The sequence below is a fragment of the Centruroides sculpturatus genome, unplaced genomic scaffold, assembly GCF_000671375.1.
Source record: "Centruroides sculpturatus isolate CEXI.00-Female unplaced genomic scaffold, Cexi_2.0 scaffold1186, whole genome shotgun sequence".
Classification (NCBI taxonomy): domain Eukaryota; kingdom Metazoa; phylum Arthropoda; class Arachnida; order Scorpiones; family Buthidae; genus Centruroides; species Centruroides sculpturatus.
The window spans coordinates 225629-246797 of NW_019385378.1; the positions used below are offsets into that span (position 1 = coordinate 225629).

Here is a 21169-nt window from a genome sequence, read left to right on the forward strand (position 1 = left end):
AGGTATTATTATTATTATTATTATTCGAATTTGCTTTTTTAAGCTAATTTTATCATCATTATTATTATTATTTTTTAATCAGGCGTGGCGAATCGGGAAATAAAATATCGTCGCCTCGGATTCTTTTTTTTTTTTTGTTTTGTTTTTTGTACTGTAACCCTGCAACCGTCGTATTTTGCGCCAATTTTCCGCGTATATATTTCATATGTCTGTATTTACAATATATGAAATATATACTGTAGTAATTACTAATATATATATTTATATATATATTTATAATAATTTATATAGAATAATTTGTATAGAATAAACTTGTATAGTTACTAAATGTATAGAAATGTCTTAGTGTTAAAAAGTACCCTTATTAAAATAATTAAATAAAGTATTCTTCTTAAGAAATTATATTTTAGAGTTACTTTAGATTACTTAGTTCATTTTTGACTAGGAAAATTATGGTTCTGACTGAATTTCATTTTTAACATATACTGTATGTAATAATATCATTTAAATCTTGGACTATAGGAGACTAACAAAACAAAAAAACATGTTTTTCTGTTCCAACATTGTTTAACTTTGTAGAAATGATCCTATTTGCAGTCTGACAGTGTTAAATGAGGAAGGAAGTATTTTTTTTTAAACTTTCATTACATTGATAAATCTGTCTATAATGATTTTTTTTTGTTCTGCTAAATATTGCCATAGAAGGATTTGACTGTATCATGTCATATAAATTCAGATCAGTTAAATTTTGTATATTTTTGAATGATTTTATTGAACAGAGTGATATTTTTACATGGTAAGTATATACTTACTATGTGAAAATATACCATATTCCGAAATTAATTTTTTCTGTCAAAAATTCTTAATTATAAAAATTATAAATAAATAAATTGAAAGTGTATCAATAATATTTCAAATAAGTATTATTTCTGCAGATCTGCTGAAATAGATAAAACTCTGTTACACTTATATCTTCCAATGAATCTATTGTTTAAATAAGAAATAGTTCCAAAAATTTTTATATTTAATGAAAAAATTTTACATAAGTTCAACTAAAAATATTTGTTATGTAAAATTTTCTTGCTGAGAGTATTTTTAATTTAAAAAATAGATCCGATAAAAAATATAAGTTTAATAAAGTTTATCTATTTCAAATTGTTTGTTTTAACTTACAAAACAAATCAATGCTAGATTTAATAAAATAACTTCAATTAAAATTATTATTTATTTAAAAAATGTATTAAAATATGATTCTATTCAATCAATCTTTAAATACTTAATATAAAATTTATAGAATTATAAAGTTTAAAATTAGCTTTCTTAAAACTTACTAGACATTGATTACAATCTCTTCCTACAACATTACGTTTGCAAACACATTCACCAGTATAGACGTTACATCCTTGATTGTCAATAGTTCCAAGAGTATCACAGGTACAAGCTTTATTAAAATAAATTTTTTATATCAAACATGATGCAAAAATTAAATAAAATATTTATTTGTTACAATCATTTATCTATCTTCCTACTTTACCCTCACAACCATCTGGATTGTCAGCTTGAAAATTCCAAAATCCATTTTTGCAGTGATCACATCTCCAACCTTCAACATTATTTTTACAGTGACAACTACCAGCTGTAAGTCCAAGCACTGGATCAACATGAGAATCGCAAATACCATCGTCTAATGAACCTCGGGGATCACAGTCACAAGCTAAAAAAATTATTTAATAAATTTTAAATTCATTTAAATATTTTAGAATAATATATACAACAACCTAATTAAATTAGCATTGTCAAACAATCCTCCAGATTATTTACTGGGCTATACTTAATGCTAATTTAATAATTAGATGTACAAGACTAGATGTACAACAAGACTAGATGTAGACAGTCCACAGTCTTAAAATAAATTTAATAATTAGAATATTCTAAATTTTCTAAATTTAAATTAAAAATTAATTTATCTCTAAATTTGAATTCCGTTTTTCTTGAAATATTTCAAGAAGCAGAGTCCTAAAGCATTACAGAATGGTTAAACTCTCAACCATTTAAAATTATAAAAGTTATGATATATTTATTACCAAATTTTAAATATTTCTTATTTCAAGTAAAGAAACAAACATAAAATACTTAAAACAATGCTTAACTAAGGAACCAAAACTTTTATTTACTAAGATAAACATTTTCATTCTTTTAAGAACAGAACTAATTTGAATTGATTGTAATATGTAGAGCTTAAGCTGTTCTTATAAAAACAAAAGCATTTCTCTTAGTAAATAAAAGTTTTGATTTCTGAATTATGCACTCTGTTTTAAGTATTTTCCATGGTACCAAGTAGTCAGGATAATTTCAAATGTATAAAATTTTAATTGATAAGATATAATCTGAAGTTAATGAAATTCAATCATTTGTAAAAATTTCTACCTACGTTGACAAATATTTGGATCAGTCAGATCACGTCCAGGATCTTGAAAGAAAAATGGTTTACACTGCTCACAAAGTCTACCCATAGTATTATGTTGACAATCATCACAAACTCCACCACTTAGTCTACCAGTTGCTTCAAAAACAGCTGCATCAAAATGGCATTTAGTAGCATGTCCATGACAATTACATTCTGAAATATACAAAATAACAATAAATTTAATATATTTATTTATTCTGTTTTTATATCATTGGCAGGCTAATCCTAATGATACCTTGTCATTAAAGTTATTGCTGTAATTTTTCTCTTACAAATATTTTAAATATTTTATTAGAATATCATAAGTTTTATTATTGTTCTGTTCTTTTCTTCTTTTGAAGTTTATAATGAAAAAAATGCAAACAAGTGAAGAGTCATTTCACATCTGAAGTATTCAATTCAACTTCTGCCTTACTTTTGTAATTTTAAGATTCTCCTTCTAAGTAATATCAAAAAAGCATTTTGAAAACCAGCATAAAAGAGAATTAAATTAATTTGTCATAAAAAGTTTTTGCATGTAGTAGATCAAACAGAAATATTTAGTAAGAACAAAGACCTGATCATTCTAATAAATTAATCTAATAACAAGGCATAAATCAAAATTAAATTCAGCAACCTTATGGTTGACCTTCTTCGGTTAGATTTTTCTCAGTAACGATTTCTCACTTATGTGCAAGGCCTACATAAGGTTGGTGAATTTTATTTTAAGAACAAAGTCTTTGATAAAACGTTTACAGCTGATATTAAACATCTGTTATTACTATCTTCTTCAGAAAGCATGATTATATAATACAATTTACTAATCATAATGAAATATTTGATATTTCAAAGAGAGATTTTAAAGAATTCTCAAAAAGATTCAAAGAATATAGCATAAATGCAGTCATTCTTGATTCAGCAAAATTCTCAAATATTTATCAAATAATAATAATATCAAATCAGTTTTGTTGATACAAAAAAAACTTCACATACCATGCAAGACAAGGTTATAATATCAATTTGATCTAACATTCTCAAGTGTTTTTATTCACTTTCAAAAACTGAGAATTTTGGCAAATGTATCATTTATTGCATTCTTTATTGGAGAGCATTTTTTTAAACATATGTGAAAATGTTCCAGAAAAATAACCTCCTCTAAGACTAATGTGAGACCCGAAAGGCCCCTGGGTCTTATTTAATAATTTTTATTAATGATGATAAAATATCGACAAAATATTGCTTCATTTTGTGAAAAACTAGTGTTTTGGACGTGGGAAAAAACCAGATAACAGATGCTACTTCTTTTCACAGAAGAGAACATCCTCTGACTTTCCCTTATCTGGTCAAAAATCTCACTCCGATGGGAAATGGTTACCCCTCATTCGTTCCCGTTTCATCCGCTCACATGAATGAATTTCAAGCATATGATTGGTCGAAATTCAGGAGATATAAAGGGAATGTAGTCCGAATTCGAGGAGTTCTTCGACAGATCCTAAGCGTCAAACTCCACACAGTTTTATTCCTGATGACCACGCCCACAAACGAGTCCCGTAGACTAAGTCCCGAATCTAAACTTAGTAAAGATACTTTTATATTTGTGCACATATCGTTCTCCCATGTTAAGAAGTAAATGAACTTTTTCTACAAGGAGTCCTCTGCCACTACAGATGAAGACGAACGACGACAACCAAACAGGTCGTATGTTTTAGAATGATTTTGTGAGCTCTCTCTCTCGATCACGCATCAGCATAGAATAAGTCTTTGCTTATATCTTGTAGCTTAATTGTCGTTCATCAATTATTTGTATTCGTTTTGTTTTTGAATTATTAAATCTACTCTTGTTAAATTTATTTAAATGTCTCTTAAATTGATTCCGAATCAGATCGCAAACACGTGTTTGTCCGCGCAACGATAAATTGACAAACTGGTGTCAGTCCTGACAAGCATCTGAACTTTGCAGTTCGGATCAACTAGCGGTTATCGCTCTCCTATGAAAGTTTAGAAAGCCGATCACACGATCATGCACCAGTAAGTGATATAGGTAATTTACTTATACCCTTGGCTACTCTCACACTAATAACCTAAGTTCCATCTTATGTAGTCTGTTTTAAGCAGGAGACAAAGATCAATTCGTTCAAAATGCTTTTTTAATCAGACTTGTTATAGTAGCAATGCATTTCAAGATTGAAAAAAATCATCCCCTCGAGGCTAAATATATACAACCAACATTAACAATTAAAATATAAAATCAAAAATTGTTTTCAATTCTGAAATGCATTGCTACTATAACAAGTGTGATTAAAGTGTTTTGAATGAATTGATCATGTTCTCTTATTTAGAACAGACTACTTAAAATGGAAATTAGATTATTAGTCTTAGAAGGAATTATTCTTCTGAAAAATTTCCATATATATTAATGAAAAAATCTGTCATCACAACTTAGTTATCTAAATTGTTATGTGAGCATTTTTTTAATTTTAGAGCATTCTTTTTTTTAACTCTCCATCCTGTGGTCATTAAGAAAACGTTGTCTTTTTATACATTTATAGTGGATTCAGCCAAGCCCACAACAGATTCTNAAAACCTGTGGAAACCAGAATAATATGGTACCAAATATTTCTTTCAGTTTAGGCAGGTTTCCATTTTATTCAGGTTCTGTTTTGCACAGGTTCTACTGTAATTAAAATTGTTTTAGTATTAATTAACTAAATTACCATATCTGTACGAGGCAACTGATCAGTTTCATCTGCAATACATCTACTTGCATGTCCATAACAAGAACAACTTCCTCTAACAATCATATCATATATTGAATAATAATACTTTTCTTTGATTTCTTCTCTTGAATCTAGAAGGTTATCTCCCAGTGTATGTAGCTTTGTAAAGTTTATCCTAAGATTTGTCATTTTTAAAAGATTCTGAACAGAAATGCTATATGGATCAACAACAGGAATGTTAGGTGGAAGTACTCTAAATATGACCTACAGAAAAAAATATAAGATGTAATTGTTTATAAATTAATATAAATATATGCAGTATATTAATTCAACTTAAATTGGAAACTGTCTATTTAAAAAATCTTATTTAGTAATTTTTAACTGTATTATCAAGTAATTAATCATCGAACTGTTTACAGAATATTTATACCTAATTGTTTTATTTTTAAATAAATTTTTAATTATACAAACCTCTCCATCAGTAGAAGGTTCAACACTTGAATAATGAGAATCACATACAACATCATTTATATGCTGTCGAGGTCCAAATGGGACTCCAGGAAAAGACTCCGCACAATCATACGCATAATACTGATAAACCTAATATGATTGGATAGAATAATGAAATATTTTAATAAAAGAAAACATTACAGCATAATAAACACAACTTAGTTATCTAAATTGTTATGTGAGCATTTTTTTAATTTTAGAGCATTCTTTTTTTTAACTCTCCATCCTGTGGTCATTAAGAAAACGTTGTCTTTTTATACATTTATAGTGGATTCAGCCAAGCCCACAACAGATTCTACAATTATTAAGTAAAAAAACAACAAATTAAATTGAATGTCAAAACATATCACACTGTAAAATTGTTTAAAAAACCCAACATTTCATATTTTGATCCAAAAAAAGATTAAATGAAAACTGTCATTTGTTGTGAAAAACCTCAATAACTTGAATTTTTGGAGCAATAATCAGGATTTTAGTATCAAATTAGTAACAGCAATAACTCGAAGACAACATTAATTGAAACCAAAATAATGAGTTTTCCTGTATATCATTTAGAATATGCCAAATACCCCCTACATGCAATTACACAAAAGAAAACAGACTCCATATTGTTAGTTTTCTTAAAGTTACTATTAAATCTTAATTATTTTATTGTTTATTAATGATAATCTTATAGATAATTTAAATTAATGTATGAAAGTTAAAAAATAGCTAATCTATATATTTCTAAAATTCTGTTTTCATGTTATACTAACATTAATAAAATGTTTATTTTTTCTCAGGAAACTCTTAGCATTATATAATTATCAAATTATTGCAAAACTCAACAAAAACTGAATTATTAAACAAATTCATTACTTACTTTTACAAGCATTTGTTTGTCTCCCAATTGCTGGTTGCCATCTTTGATCATTATAAAGGTCTTCACATTCTTCACAGTTTGATCCTTTAGTATTGTGTGGGGATGCATCAGAACGCACTTACAAGAGGCAAGCCAAAAGAAAATGATCTCATGAAGTCACCACATGATTCTCTTCACACCGAACTACCTGCCAGGTATTATTCTATTAATTTAGAACTCTTAGAATGTTACTGTAATTTAAAAAGCACTTTCAATGTTGTTAGCATATGTAATTAAAATGTATCACTTTCTCTTATGATGTTAAAGTCATCTATTGTATACCACAGAAACTAGAGCTAATAAAAATTTTTATTTGTCATATTCAATTTTCTCAAACCAAAATTAGTAAGATTTCACTCATGAAATAAAGGAAACATTCAAAAACATTTTTTTTGTTGTCCAGTGTAATTTGCTTTTTTGTCATAAAATGCATTATGCATTTTTCTGCTTAGAAAATGTCTAGTGTCTTAGAAAATGTCACCACCTTTCATTTGAATGATTTTTATAAAATGTATATTTGATTTTAACAAATCTACAAATAAGACTTTTTTATAATGTATGATGTAAAGAAAAAACAATAATATATTTAATGAAAAAATAAATAATAATAATAAAGCAGAAATTTTTATTATAAAAATCAGTAATTTTATCTTTATTAATTAAAAGTATTTTAAATTTATAGTCAGTCATTCTACTAACTATAGNGATTAATTGGGCATTATGAATAATGACCAAAAAGGGCATGCAGTATGATAAATATTCATCAATTTATCAAATTGACTGGTCATTATGAATACTGCTATCACTTAGTCGGGCAAAGTGATAATAATACGTTGAAAAGTGATCATCCGACATACGCTCGCCAATTGGCACTCTGAGTTGCTGATTGTATTATGTTGAGTGCATATTGTGTTTAGTACTGAATTTTAAATTGTTGCACAATTTAAAATTCAGTACTAAATGCAAAAAACTGCACTTATTTCATTTAGAAATATTTATTTTTTGTGAATTATTTCAAAGTATTTAAAACACATGTAATCTTTTAAAATATATATGTTACCGCTGAAGCTCAAAAGCCATTAATGTGTGCATTACCCAGCTAATCCCCAGATTAACTAGGGTGATCTGTTAAAGTTTCAAAAATTGTTCCATTTCTCAAATTACCTAGGTAATGTGCAGATGATCTAGGTAATGTGCACATTACCTACTAGGCACTCAGTAAACAGCAACAACAGCAATGTTTTCGAATGCTTAAATTAACATAATGTTATTTAATTAATTTTCAATATCTAAAGAATCAAGTTAATACAATCACACAATTGACAAATTATTTGATAGAATCAATCATCAATCAATTAAAAAACTGTAATATAAAAATCAAACGGTTTAAAATATTATTATAATTAGGGAAATGAATTTGCAAAACATATGATAAAATTGTGCTTACTTATTAGTGCAATCTAAAAATTGGTGACACTTTGAATTACGTAGCAATCAGTTTTCGCGACAAGCACACCTATTTGTGGTACACATAGATTTGTAGTCACATTTTCTGAAACCCTGCTCAGTACCAAGGGATTGTTTTATTGCTGTTTGACAAACATATTTCTACAGTAAGGACATCTTTCATTAAAAATCTCTCTTCGCAAACAGTGAATTCAGATTTTGCAATCAATTGATTTAAAACACCCGTTTGAGTACCAAGTTTATAAAAGCCATTGTCTGTTTTACTAAGAACCACAGTTAAAATTGAGCATGCATCAGTTTTTGCTTTGTCTTGTTCGGGAAGTAGTAGGGAAAGGAAATGAGAGAAACAAACTTTTAAACTTTAACGATACAGAAGCTGTTAATTTGCAGATTCCCTAGGTAAAATGCAGAAAACTCTTGATTCCGCACGTTAACGGATCACTCTAGTTAATCAGGAAATTAGCTGGGTAATGTACACATTAATGGCTTTCGAGCTTTAGTGGTAACATATACATGTATAAACATCTCAAAGCTTGATAATTATTTTAATATAATTATCAAGCTTTAATATTTTAATAATAATCATAATTATTAAAGACAAATGATTGCCAGATTAAATCAAGCTACATAGCCACTACTATTAATGATTAAATATTGAGTAATTTGGCACTAGAGTAGGCATTAGATGCAATCTCTTATTAAATTTAATAATATAATTAAATGTATTTTATATTAATATTAATTTAATTATAATTATAATCATAATTAAATTTAATAAGAGATGGCACCTAATATCTATCTCTAAATTACTCAATATTAATTTATTAATAGTAGCAGTAATGTAGTCTGATTTAATCTGGCAATCATTTGGCTTTAATTAATTATATATATGCTATACTATAAATGTGACTAATATATTCATATTATTTATCCAACTTTCAATATTAAAATATCTATACAGTAAATAAGTAAAACAATTATTAATAATATAAAATTACAGTGAATGATGATATTCCCATACATTAGTGATTAAAATTACATATAATTTGCATAACAGACAAAAAAATTGCCATTAAATTTACTAATGTATTAGATATGTCACTGCATATGAATTTTTTGTTGAAATTAAAATTATTTATTTATAATCAAAATTTATTTGAAAGTTAAATTTCAAATATTAATATTCTAACCTTCCAAGAAATACCAAAATCATGAGAACGTTCTATTAACATGGCTGCAGGACGGAAAGTCTTAAAAGTTATAATTAAGTGAGTAAAATGAAATTCTGCTTCCAAATCCAATTGAATTGCCACATTTTCAACACCATTTTCAGATTGCCACCAAGTTTTCCTCTTTTTTCCAATTCTATAAATTAAAAAAGTGTATTATTTTTATGAAATTTATCAATCCATTATATATTCAAAAGAAATTAAATAAGAATATTTTTACTTTATATTAGAAAATTGTTACTTAAAGATAAAAAATATACACATACTAATTATTGAGGAATAATCAAATATTCATAAATTATTTATATAGAACTAATGCATTTTTATGTCAAAATATTTTTCAAATCAATTTTGATTCAAATTTACATCCATAAAATCTAGAAGAACTGACTTCAATTTGTTTTAAAAGCCAAACTTTTTTATAAAATTTTGAAGATAAATAAAAATCAGTGTAAACTGTTTGGAAATAAAAATTCATTACATCAATATAAGTAGTTTATAAACACAGTCAAACCTCTGAACAACAGCCACTGATGAGAGCATAAAATGGCCATTGTTCAAAGATTACTATTACAGTATTTGTTTTTTTTTTAACAAGAAGACATACAAAAGTTCCTGAAAAAATGTCCTCTGTTTAGAAGAGCCATTGTCGGAAGACATTATTAGAGGCTTGACAGTATTTAATATCTGTCAATAATTCTTTCAGTATGAATCAAAGTACACTACCTAAACTGTTCTTTATTCAAAATTTTTCTAAACTATAAGTATAACAAATTTCTCGAATAATCTCTTTTTAATATTCTTACTAGAAATTATTTAATTACTTCAGTTTTATTAAAATTTAGATATAAAATTTATAATTTAAAATTACTATTTTTAAAATAAAATAAAGAATTAACTTTTATCAATATTAATTGATCTATTGATTAATATTGATCAGAGTTAATTAATTTAATGTAATTAACTCAGTTCATGACTAAAATAATGTAAAAATGCATTCCAAAAAATAAAAGTTTATTTATTTATATATATTTCTATACTGATTATTTATATATTCAGTTAACAGTTTCTTCAATTTTAAAAGTTAAAAATTACTACTTTCCTTAATATAATTAATATTTTTCTTTTATATCCATTTTATTTAAAACAAACAATTATTGATTGTTAATGAATAGAATAATACACATTTATAAGATAACAGAAATACAGAATGTGATGAAGTAATAAATAAAAATAAACAAACAAACTTGAATCTAAACTTTACAGAAAAATTTAAAAACTTATTTTTAAATTCTAAATATATAATCGAAAGTAGTAACATTCTTCTGAATGCTAATTTAGATAACGGTATTTAGTTTTATTTAATTTATATTTTATTTCATAAATAATAAGAAAAAGAAGTAAACTGGATGAAATAAAATTAAAATAATCAAAGTAAAAAATCTTAAGATCCAGCATATAAATTTAAATTGATCAAATGTTTTCAACCATTTTAAATAGCCATCTTCAGTATGTATTTAAACAATTCTGTTCCAGAATATAAAGATGGCCATGTAAAATAACCAAAAGCATTCAATTAAGTTTGTATGATGAATCTTAAGAGTTTTTTTATTTTTGCTTTGAAGTTTTCAATAAATACCAAAAATTCTTATTCTGTTACAAATAACATTTAAAAAAATTTAAATTTAACTGAAACATACCTTTGTCTTTATATCCATTGAAAGATAAAGGATTTAAAATATTATCATCTTTTTAATCAAATATTTTCTTTAATTGCTATTGCGGCATTATCATTTATAATAATTTTATTATAATTAAAGTTTAATANCTAGACTGTATATATATATATGTATATATATATATAAATTTAATTTCTAACTTAATTTCTTCGCTGTGTTTATCCCGATTCGTTTTGAGATTGTCCTCACAACTCTATTCTCTCTTCAGCTAATATCTTCTCTACTATAACTACTTAGCACATACTTCTAAAATATAGTTGATCAGGTATAGTTATATATTTTGCAACTTCTTTTTACAAATTTTAACTTTTTTTTTTTTTTTTTTGCAATAAATTAGTATAATGTTACCAATTTCATGAAAGATTTAAGATAAAGAAATATAAAAATTCAAAATTAAAATACTTTCATAATTTATTTTTAAAAATTATTAAATAAAGTAATAAAAATTTTTAATTTTCATGTTGAATGTCATAATTAAAAAAAATTTTTTTCCTTTCTGAAGGAAAAACATAATTGTCTTAGTCAACATTTAAAATATAGTTTCAAAAATTATTTATTTAAAAAAATCATTATCTCTATTAAATAATTTATACAAATAATATAAATTACTTAATAAATAATAAATTGATACTTCACTTTTATCATTTATATCAGTTGTATCATTTTATTTTAATATTTAATTTATATTATTATTTTATATGTTCTAAAATAATACTTTTTTTTTTATACCTTGATACAATATTTTCTATACCATGATACAACTTTGTATTATTTTTCTGGTGAGGTCGAGAATCACAATAGAAACATTTCTTTTTCTCTTGTAAGTGACTCACTATACAATATCTTTTAATCTCTGTTAGACCACATGTTGACGTTGCTCGAAGCTTATCTTCTCTTCCAATCAACAGATTCCCAGTAGCTGGATAACAACTAGATTCTTCACAAGCATGTGGTGAGGAGGAAATTTGATTATATATACCTATAAATATTAATATTTATTTATTAATACAAAAATTTATATAATTTAGAAATTTAAAAAATATGCAAAAAAAAACAAAAATTTTTTAAATGAAATCTTTTTAAATTTCTTTAAAACAGAAATCTAAAAAGCATTTTTTTAAAATTTTATATATTGTTAATATTTAATTACTAGAACTTTAGCAAACTTATCTTCAGATTATACAAATATCAGTTAATGTTTTAACTCTTTAAACTCTGAAAATTTCTTTTTCCTATATATCTGGATATAAGGTTTTTTACTCGTCAGGTTAGCCTTTAGTGGTGGGTAATTTGTAAAACAAAACCAGTCAAACAGCTTTGCATTCAGCAAATTTCATCTCAAACAGATGAATGCAATTTTGCCAATCTCGTGTTTAAAGAGTTATACCAAACATTTTAATGCAGCTATCCTAATTAAGTTATAATTATTTTGATGTAACTAATTAATTTCATATAAAATTATTTTAATTTCTCAAAATAAAAAATGTATTAATTTGAAATTAAAGATCAAATCATTGTTATAAAAGAAATCATGCTTAAAATTAAAATGACAAAGTTATATTAATACATTATTTGTATCAATTACTTGTATATGTTGTTATCATCTATATTTAAAATAATACAAAATAATAAATATATTTAATATTGATGTATATTTTTATAATTTCTGAAACATTTGTTATTATCTATATATAATCATAAATATATAGAATTAATGTGGCAAATAACCATCATCACACTGGGATATAGTTAATCATGTACTCTGGTTTGACAACTCTGTTTAGCTGTGTTGTCAATCAATGGCTAAACTGAGTTGATTGACAACACAGTCCTGGTAGGGCAACTCCTTGCACATGCATGATGTGGCTTTAATAATTTTTTCCAACTCATATTCAAACTCTTGTTTGAATTTTATTCCAAAATGAAGAGCCATCAAGGAATTGTTAAAAACCTGAGGAAGAACGCAGAAGGAGTTAGAAAATGTTCGTTTTTGTTTGTTTTCATTATCTACACACTGTAATTGTTTCAGAGTACATGATTAATATGGCAAATCTATTTGCTGTAAAGAAACACAATGTCTTATCATACAGCTTCATTCATCATTAATTGTTACAAACAAGCATCCTCTGTTTAACATCTCACTTACAGAACATCTTTTAGATCCTAAACTTCAAAGAACATGTGTCTCTCTCAATATAATGTTTTTCTCCAAGGTTTATATAAATTAAAAAATACAGTTACATCATTGAAGAACAATTTCATCACAACTGTTACAAATGAGAAAATGGCCAAGTCAGTCTGGCAGTTAATGCAATTGGCCAGTGTAAGAGACAATGTCTAATTTCTGGCAAATGATGGTCCAGCACCTCTTTTAATCCAGACAATATTACAAGAAGGAACTTGAAATTTCTATGGCTACCAGATTAGTTTATTGGGTGGCCACAGATAATGTTACATATACAGAATGCTTATTTACATTATGTATAATGCACTTATTGGTGGTGATATTGCAATTTTGTGATATTCTTAGTCAGTGCCAGCCCGAGGCAAGTTTTAGGATGGAGCGCGATCCTGTTATGGCACCTGGGGGTGGAACCTCGCCCACGCACTCGACCCACGCGCATCTCAACAGATAAGGCCATTCACATACTGGCCAATTCACATACGCTTGCAATTAAAATATCAAAAAGTGAAAAAAATATTTTTTCCTTTAATTTTCTTTACCACTGAGGCACTCCCTAGGACTTAGTGCCTGGAGCAGCTACTCTGTTCACCCTATGATAAGGCTGGCTCTGTTCTTAGTTTATATTGCTTAAATTTAACCATAGTTATGACTTTTAAAAGAGATGAGAGTGTTAGTGGTGGTGTCAAACAAACACTAATCAATATTGATCCAAGATAAAATAAAACTATTGAAAAAATGGACCATGGTATATTGGTGCATAAGCTGTGTAACATATATGGAATTGGTTCATCAACTGTTTATAATATAAAGAAGAAAAGAGTGTTGATGTATTAATGTGCAAGTACCTGTACTCATTTATTTGTTTATTTAATTTACATTTAATATTCATTTAAATTAAGTTCTTTTCACTCCATGGTATACTTTAGACACATGGGAGATGTAAAATTAGTGGGTTAGAGGTATGTTGATGAATTATTATTATATTGATACATGGCCATGGTTGATCAGGAAAAATGGCTAATCCAGCAAGGCTTTGGAACCAAGGGTGCTGAAAATTCAATGGTGTATTTGTATAAGAAAAATTTACATTTGTGTTCCAAAAAATCCATTATATCTTTAACAAAAAAATATATGGAAAATTCTCAAATTACATTCCAAATACAACTGATTAGAATGTTAGAATTACATGCAAATAAAGGTGTCAAGAAATAGAATATGCATATTGAATATATATATATATATATATATATATATAGGAAGTGCTTGTATGTTATGATGCTTATTCAAGTGCAATATATATATATATATATGGCACTTGAATAAGCATCATAACATACAAGCACTTCCTACAGCAGAAAGCCTAAACACTTTTGTGACATCACTAAAAGTACACAATCAATTCTCTAACTTGTGTCAGAGACACTGTTAAGAATGTGTTGCAATTTATTCCTTATTTTTTTTACTTTAAATAATGCAAACAAAAATTTACAAGATATCTCTTTATTATTGTGTATTATTTGCTTTGCTGTTAACATGATACTTGTAGTACAGTATGCAGACTATATATGTTACTGCATACAAAAAAACTATTTATTAGCAACTACATTAAGGTTTGGTGATCAGAAAATGATCTATTAAACATTTTATACTCTAATATGATAGTTTGCAACTTATTTTTAGGCACTGTATTGTGTTTTAGTTGTTTTTGGAAATTAGTTGAAAGTTTTGGGTTGACATACATTATACTTTTTCCTATTTAAAATAATGGGAAATAGGCCCCTGGTTAACATTTTTCTGTAGAGCATCTGATTTGAAAAAACAAATCACTGATGTTAAGCAGGAAAAGCTTGTGTATATTTCAATATGAAATTGTTTCTGTATAGTATGTCATATCAAGAACATTATATAGAAAGAAAGTCTGAAAAATATGCTTATTGAGATATAAACTTTTATTGACAAATAGTACAGTTTGTTTTTAGGTAGGAAAGAAACCTTATCCTGAAAAGTATAAATAAAAATGAAATTTCATATGTTTATTTTTATAATTTTTGACTGCAAAAACATATGGGCAAAACTCTTTATACAGATTTTATCTGTTCTAAGTGTCCTTCATCTGCTACTCTTAATGCTATGAAGGCTCCCAAAGTAACAATTAGTCATTTTATTCTTATAATAATAGAAAACAAGTTTAAGCTTAAGCATAAAATTTACATTAACTGAGCTTTGTTAGGTTTTTTAGCAGTTATTGAATATTTTGAATTTTCAAAGGATAATTAAGTAAAAATGTAATAGTTCAAAATTAATTAGGTAGCCTAATTGCTAAAAAATCATTGAAAGTTATAACTGAGTTAATTAAATAAATATGGTTAAACAAATTTTCAACAGATGGTGATATGCTTAACAGTAAATGTTAAATTTTCTATGAAAATAATTAAATTTTGATAATTATGATTAGATTAATTAGAAAACTTATTACAAATTATTATATAAAAATTCAATGATGTATTTAAAATGATTTGTTTTTATACAAATTCACCTTTATACTTCTCTTCTTTGAGACGTGCATCTTTCTTTCCGTGACGAATATGTTGGCAGTTATTTTCTAAAAAAATAAACATAAAAGCAAATATAATTTTAAATATGAAAATAAATGTATTATTATTACTTTTAAAATCCATTAGTCAAATTTTATGTACTTTATAAAATATTTATTTCTCTACCTTAAAAATATAAAATATTCTATTATTTTGATAGTTAAATATGGTTTCAAAAACAAAATGAAGATAAAATAAAACAAACTTTCAACTACTAGAAAATTTATGTTTCTACTAACTTTTTATATTAGATACAACTAAGTTAATTATACTTGTCTGATATTTAATTTTATTTTAAACTATTGCTATTTCCTGATCTCTTTCTTCATTGTCATTTATTAATTTTTATATTTTTACACATTACTATAAAAGCAAAAGAAAATTATAAAAAAAATTATTTCAGAATTTTTGATTAACTGATGAAGCCTGCAAAGAAAGTATGAGATAAGAATTTTTAAAGTCTCAACAATCAAGATTGTAAAAGTATTTGTAAAATGGGATTAGCTCTGACATAGCAATATAAATCATTCCATTCATCTTTTTTACATAAAATATCAATTTAGGAGATACATTATAGAGAATACTATAAAGTAAGATACACTATAAAATGCAGCAGCAATAGCATCAATACAAATTTTAAATTTATATTTATTATATAACAACTAAATAAAAACATATAGAATCAAATTATGGTAAAATGGTGCATTACAAAAAATGACATGTAATACATGTCATTTTTTGTACTCAATTATTATACTTATATAATACTGAACATTTGGGTGAATATTTGTATTTACATTAAATGATATTTATTTTAGTAAAAATTAAGAAATTTATAAGTAACAGTACGAGCAATGGCAAAACAATATAAAACATTATTTTATTAAAACTGTATCTTGATTTCAAACAAAACAAATTTTTTGTTACCAAATTAATTTATGTAAAATATTGATTTAGACAAGATCAGAATAAAATTTACCAGAACCACTAAAGTCAATTAAATACATGTAACTTATTAAACAATTCAAACATTAAATACAGCTATAATAATTCATCTAAAAAGTTCTAGCCTGTTCCAGCAATAATTTTTTATTCATCAAATGTTTTTGGCTATCTAAATAGCCATCTCAGAATTGAACATTTATGTATAATAATTCAAATAATTAATATATACTGAATGAATGAACTTCTAATTTAAATTCAATACTCTATAAAACCTGTTTTTGCCAGATAGACAGGTTTTATATGAATGAATGATTAATAGTATCTATTTCTCAGATGTTTTGAAAAATCTATATTATTGAATAATCACAATAATGAACTTAATTTAATATTTGATTTAATTTTTACAAAATACTCATTATTTACTAAGTAATTCTACAGTAACAAAATGAAAAAATTATATTAATGGTAATTTAAGCTCAAATTGATTATTATAATTACTTATACATGTCATTTATTGTATTAAATAAATACACTAAAAATATTGCTGAATGCAATATTTCAATAAGCATTTTGCCATATGTTTATATATATATAGTCTAAGTAAATTTTCTTTCTAGTAAATCTTGAAATAGAACTTACAAAGTATATTGAGATAACTTTTTACTGTTGTTGAGATATTTCAAATTGTACAGTAGTCAGTGAAACTAATTGAAACTAACAGAATACTTTATTACAAAATCATTGCTTGATGTCTCAAATAATAAATTTATAACAAAATTACTGGTAGTTCTATTAGATTGATATTTTAAAGACCATTCAGACAGACTTTTTTTATTTACAAATATATATTGAAAGATTGATGTGATACTTTTGGAAGATTGAATCATCATTAGCTGCATAAATTTTTCAAATCTAATGTTAATTCATATCATCATTGCAAACATCTTTTTTTGAGACATTAAAATGATAGTTTCAATTGTCTTCCAGTTCTTATTCATCACAAGATATTAAATTGAAACTATATATCATTTCATTCCCAATTCAAATAAAACATGTTAGGAGTGATGATGTGAGCCAACTTTAGTGCAAGAGTGTTAAATTAATACACGTGCACAAAAAATATTTTTTGTTAGTTTCAATTTTAAAAAATTTAATGATGTAGTTTTTTTAGTTGATGAAACTATTCTTTTAAGTAATTGTTTTCTTATAAACAGTGCTCTTTTTCTAAAAAAATTACCATTGGTGAATGAAATGTATATAGAATTGCTTTTACTAAGCAATTCTCAGTACCATGTATTGGCTATTGAAGCTACCAACATACAGCAAACCAGCATGTTCTACTGAGAAATAACCCTTCTTATAAATATGAAACTTTGTGGATGATCTGTGGAGCCTTACATTTTAATTGTTTTGAATATTTATCATTGATATTTAAGACGATTAGGACATATTATTATAAATAAATATTATATTTTATGTCTTCTCAACCAAACATATTGAATGAAATTTAAAATTAAACAGTTTTTCTCACCAAAATAATGCAATAAATAACTCATAGATCCATCAATGTCTTTTGTAAAAACAAATCGACAAAATGAAGAATACCAAGTATTTAAAATAGTTTTAGACTCAATTTTATTTTGTTTTTCAAACTTGGATTTGAAATACAGGTAACCCCATATAACACGGTAGTTACGTTCCAAAAAATTGCCGTGTTATGCGAATCCGTGTTATACGAAACAAAGAACTAATACGAAAAGGAGGGTTAGGTTCCAAAAATTAAAAAACATGCTAGTATATTTTCATAATTAAGATAAATATCTNAATACCATGAATAACTCTCTGGGTGATCTTGTTACTTTGGATAAGGGAACATGATGCAACAATGATCCCAAGGATACTCTTTTAAGTGGACTCAACCATATTTAGAATTATTTGACAATGAATAGCAAACATATTATCCATAAAAGATATATATATTTATTTATTATAAAAAGATTTCTAATACAGTACAGTATTAAATTATAAAATAACAATCTCTGTTAATGCAAATTTGAGTTGCCTTTAAGTTTAAAACAGATTAAATCAATGAAATTAAAAATAAATAAATATATTTATTTGTGTATACAGAGATAATCTTACATATGTTTAACATTTCTGAAATGAAATAAGCTTGTAAAATGTTACTGTTCCATTTTCAAAATAATGCATAATAATAAATTGTAAATTACTTTTAAACTTATTAATTATAATTATAAATAAAAAAGTTTAAAATTAAAATTTAAAATCTATAGGAAAGTTCTTTGGTAAATTTCTCAGCCAAAGAACTTTCCTACAAGTATGAAAATTCTAAATATTCATTTTTCATATTACTAATATTTAAGATCATTGTTTCTTAAAAACTTGGAAATACTGATATTTAAGATTCTAACTATATATGAAAGCAAAAATATCATCAATTTTTCATCTCTGAACAATTTTGACAAAACATCATTAATAAATCTGTAAATCACATTATTAAACATAAAAGCAAAACTTTATTATGTTGAATAAATATCTTTGAAATATGCATGATTTTTCATGTTAAAAAAATTTTTATACATTTTGATAGCAAGATCTTGAAATCAATGTTCTATATGAAATTACATTAAATTTATTGTCTTCAATATAATAATACAATATACCTCTTTGTTATACCACTCATTTGGATATATCCAGTGGTGTACCGTGGGTGTCAGCTGCCCGGGGCGGAGGAAAATTTCGCCCCCCCTTTATATAAAAGACCAAAATTCAGTTTTTTCACAGAACAATCAATGAAAAATTCGGTGGTAGTGCAGCGACCTGTTTAAAATAGTTCTATCGTACAACAAAAAAAAAAGTCTACAGAACGATAGTACTATCGTAGGCGCGATGCAAGTATAGATTAGGATGTTTCAAATTTTTACAAGATATTATTATTATTTATTGTGAAATTTTGCCGACCCCTAAAAGGTAATTTTGCCGCCCCCTAAAAAGTGCCGCCCCCACTACAGTACGCCACTGGATATATCACATTATTTTTTGTCTTCCAAATATAAAAGTATCTGAACAAGTATAAAGTTTGCTAGTTCAGTTTATATATTTCAACAGTTTGAGTAAATGCAATGAAAGTTTATAGGAACCGTCCTCTCAATTTTGGGAGATGGTCAACTACTACTGTTGGACGAGTTAACTTCAGTCCCCTTCCCCTGCAACAGTCTTTCTTTCTATCCGAGCAGCAGAATGGTAATGATGGCATTCGAATAGGAAAATGACTAAATATATAGTCACCAATGTGCACAAAATATGTTAAATGGTTTTTAAGGGTATCAAGTTTTTAAATATTCGGTCCAATTTTGATGAAATTTGATTTTGTTAGCCAATTACTATTTGATATTCAGCTGTGAATCATGTGTTAGTTAACCACTCAACAATGAGGGATGGATATATATGTCCAGGGCGATCGTGTGGCAGTGTTGAGGGACGGATATATCTGTTAAATTCTTTTGGGGGTATTGCCAAAAACTACCGTGAAAAAAATTCACATAAAAAAATGAATTATGTAACAATAAAAAAAGACTTTTCTTTGCTAGACATAACTGTTTACAAAATCTTTTTCCGAAAACGGCAATGAGAAAAAAATGCATGGAAAAATACTTTAAAAATTTCCCACGTTTATTCTTCACTACTTTGGGATAGTACCATACCTTATCCCACTGTTGAAAGGTTAAGATTAAAAAAATTTGGATGTCTTGAATTATCATTTTTTGAAGGNTAATTATTATAGGGTAATAAACTTTAAAAAGTTTTAGCTCTAATCTGTAGAGTATTTAAAAATATATAATAATATATTCAAATTGCTGACTCATACACTTCTACATATTTAAATGATATAACAATTTTAAAATTTTTCTATATATAGTATGAAATGTTTGATGCAATCATTTGAAATTTCAGCTAGTACTTTATTTTAGAAGTAAATTGTTTGATAAATTTTATATTTTTTCTATATAAGCTTATATTTAAAATTATTTAATTAAATGAAAATATTAATCTCAATAGAAAATTTCTGTTGTACAGAAAAATAAAAATTATATCAATTTTTTGTAATATTCATATGCTTTTGAACTTAAAAATAAATTTGCATGCAGACATATCAAGAAAAACAACTAGATTTATTAAATTACTACTCCATCCTATCCATTTTTATCATCATCACAGCAGCATGTTATAGCTTTGTGGGGCACAGGCAAATTTGAATTGGGGCCATGTACAGTACTGTTGACTTCAGACATTTTTCTTTGAGGGAAATTTTTTGGGAAACTATTTTCTTATAAAAGATTGGAAGATTGGTATGGGGTCCCATTGGTGGGGACCCAGGCAATTGCCCATTTTGCCCATAGGATAACATGCCACAG

The 21169-nt window shown here is 26.0% G+C and overlaps 1 protein-coding gene across 1 annotated transcript in view; it reads right to left on the minus strand.

The window, feature by feature from the left end:
• The window catches only part of LOC111638324 (laminin subunit beta-1-like), a 75674-nt gene that overhangs the window by 47633 nt on the left and 6872 nt on the right, over positions 1 to 21169 (minus strand). Inside the window, 9 exon segments of the mRNA XM_023384017.1 lie at positions 1332 to 1441; positions 1535 to 1714; positions 2432 to 2620; positions 3197 to 3204; positions 5057 to 5427; positions 5635 to 5763; positions 9232 to 9406; positions 11739 to 11988; positions 15731 to 15796. Of these exon segments, the coding sequence (XP_023239785.1) occupies positions 1332 to 1441; positions 1535 to 1714; positions 2432 to 2620; positions 3197 to 3204; positions 5057 to 5427; positions 5635 to 5763; positions 9232 to 9406; positions 11739 to 11988; positions 15731 to 15796 (1478 nt within the window).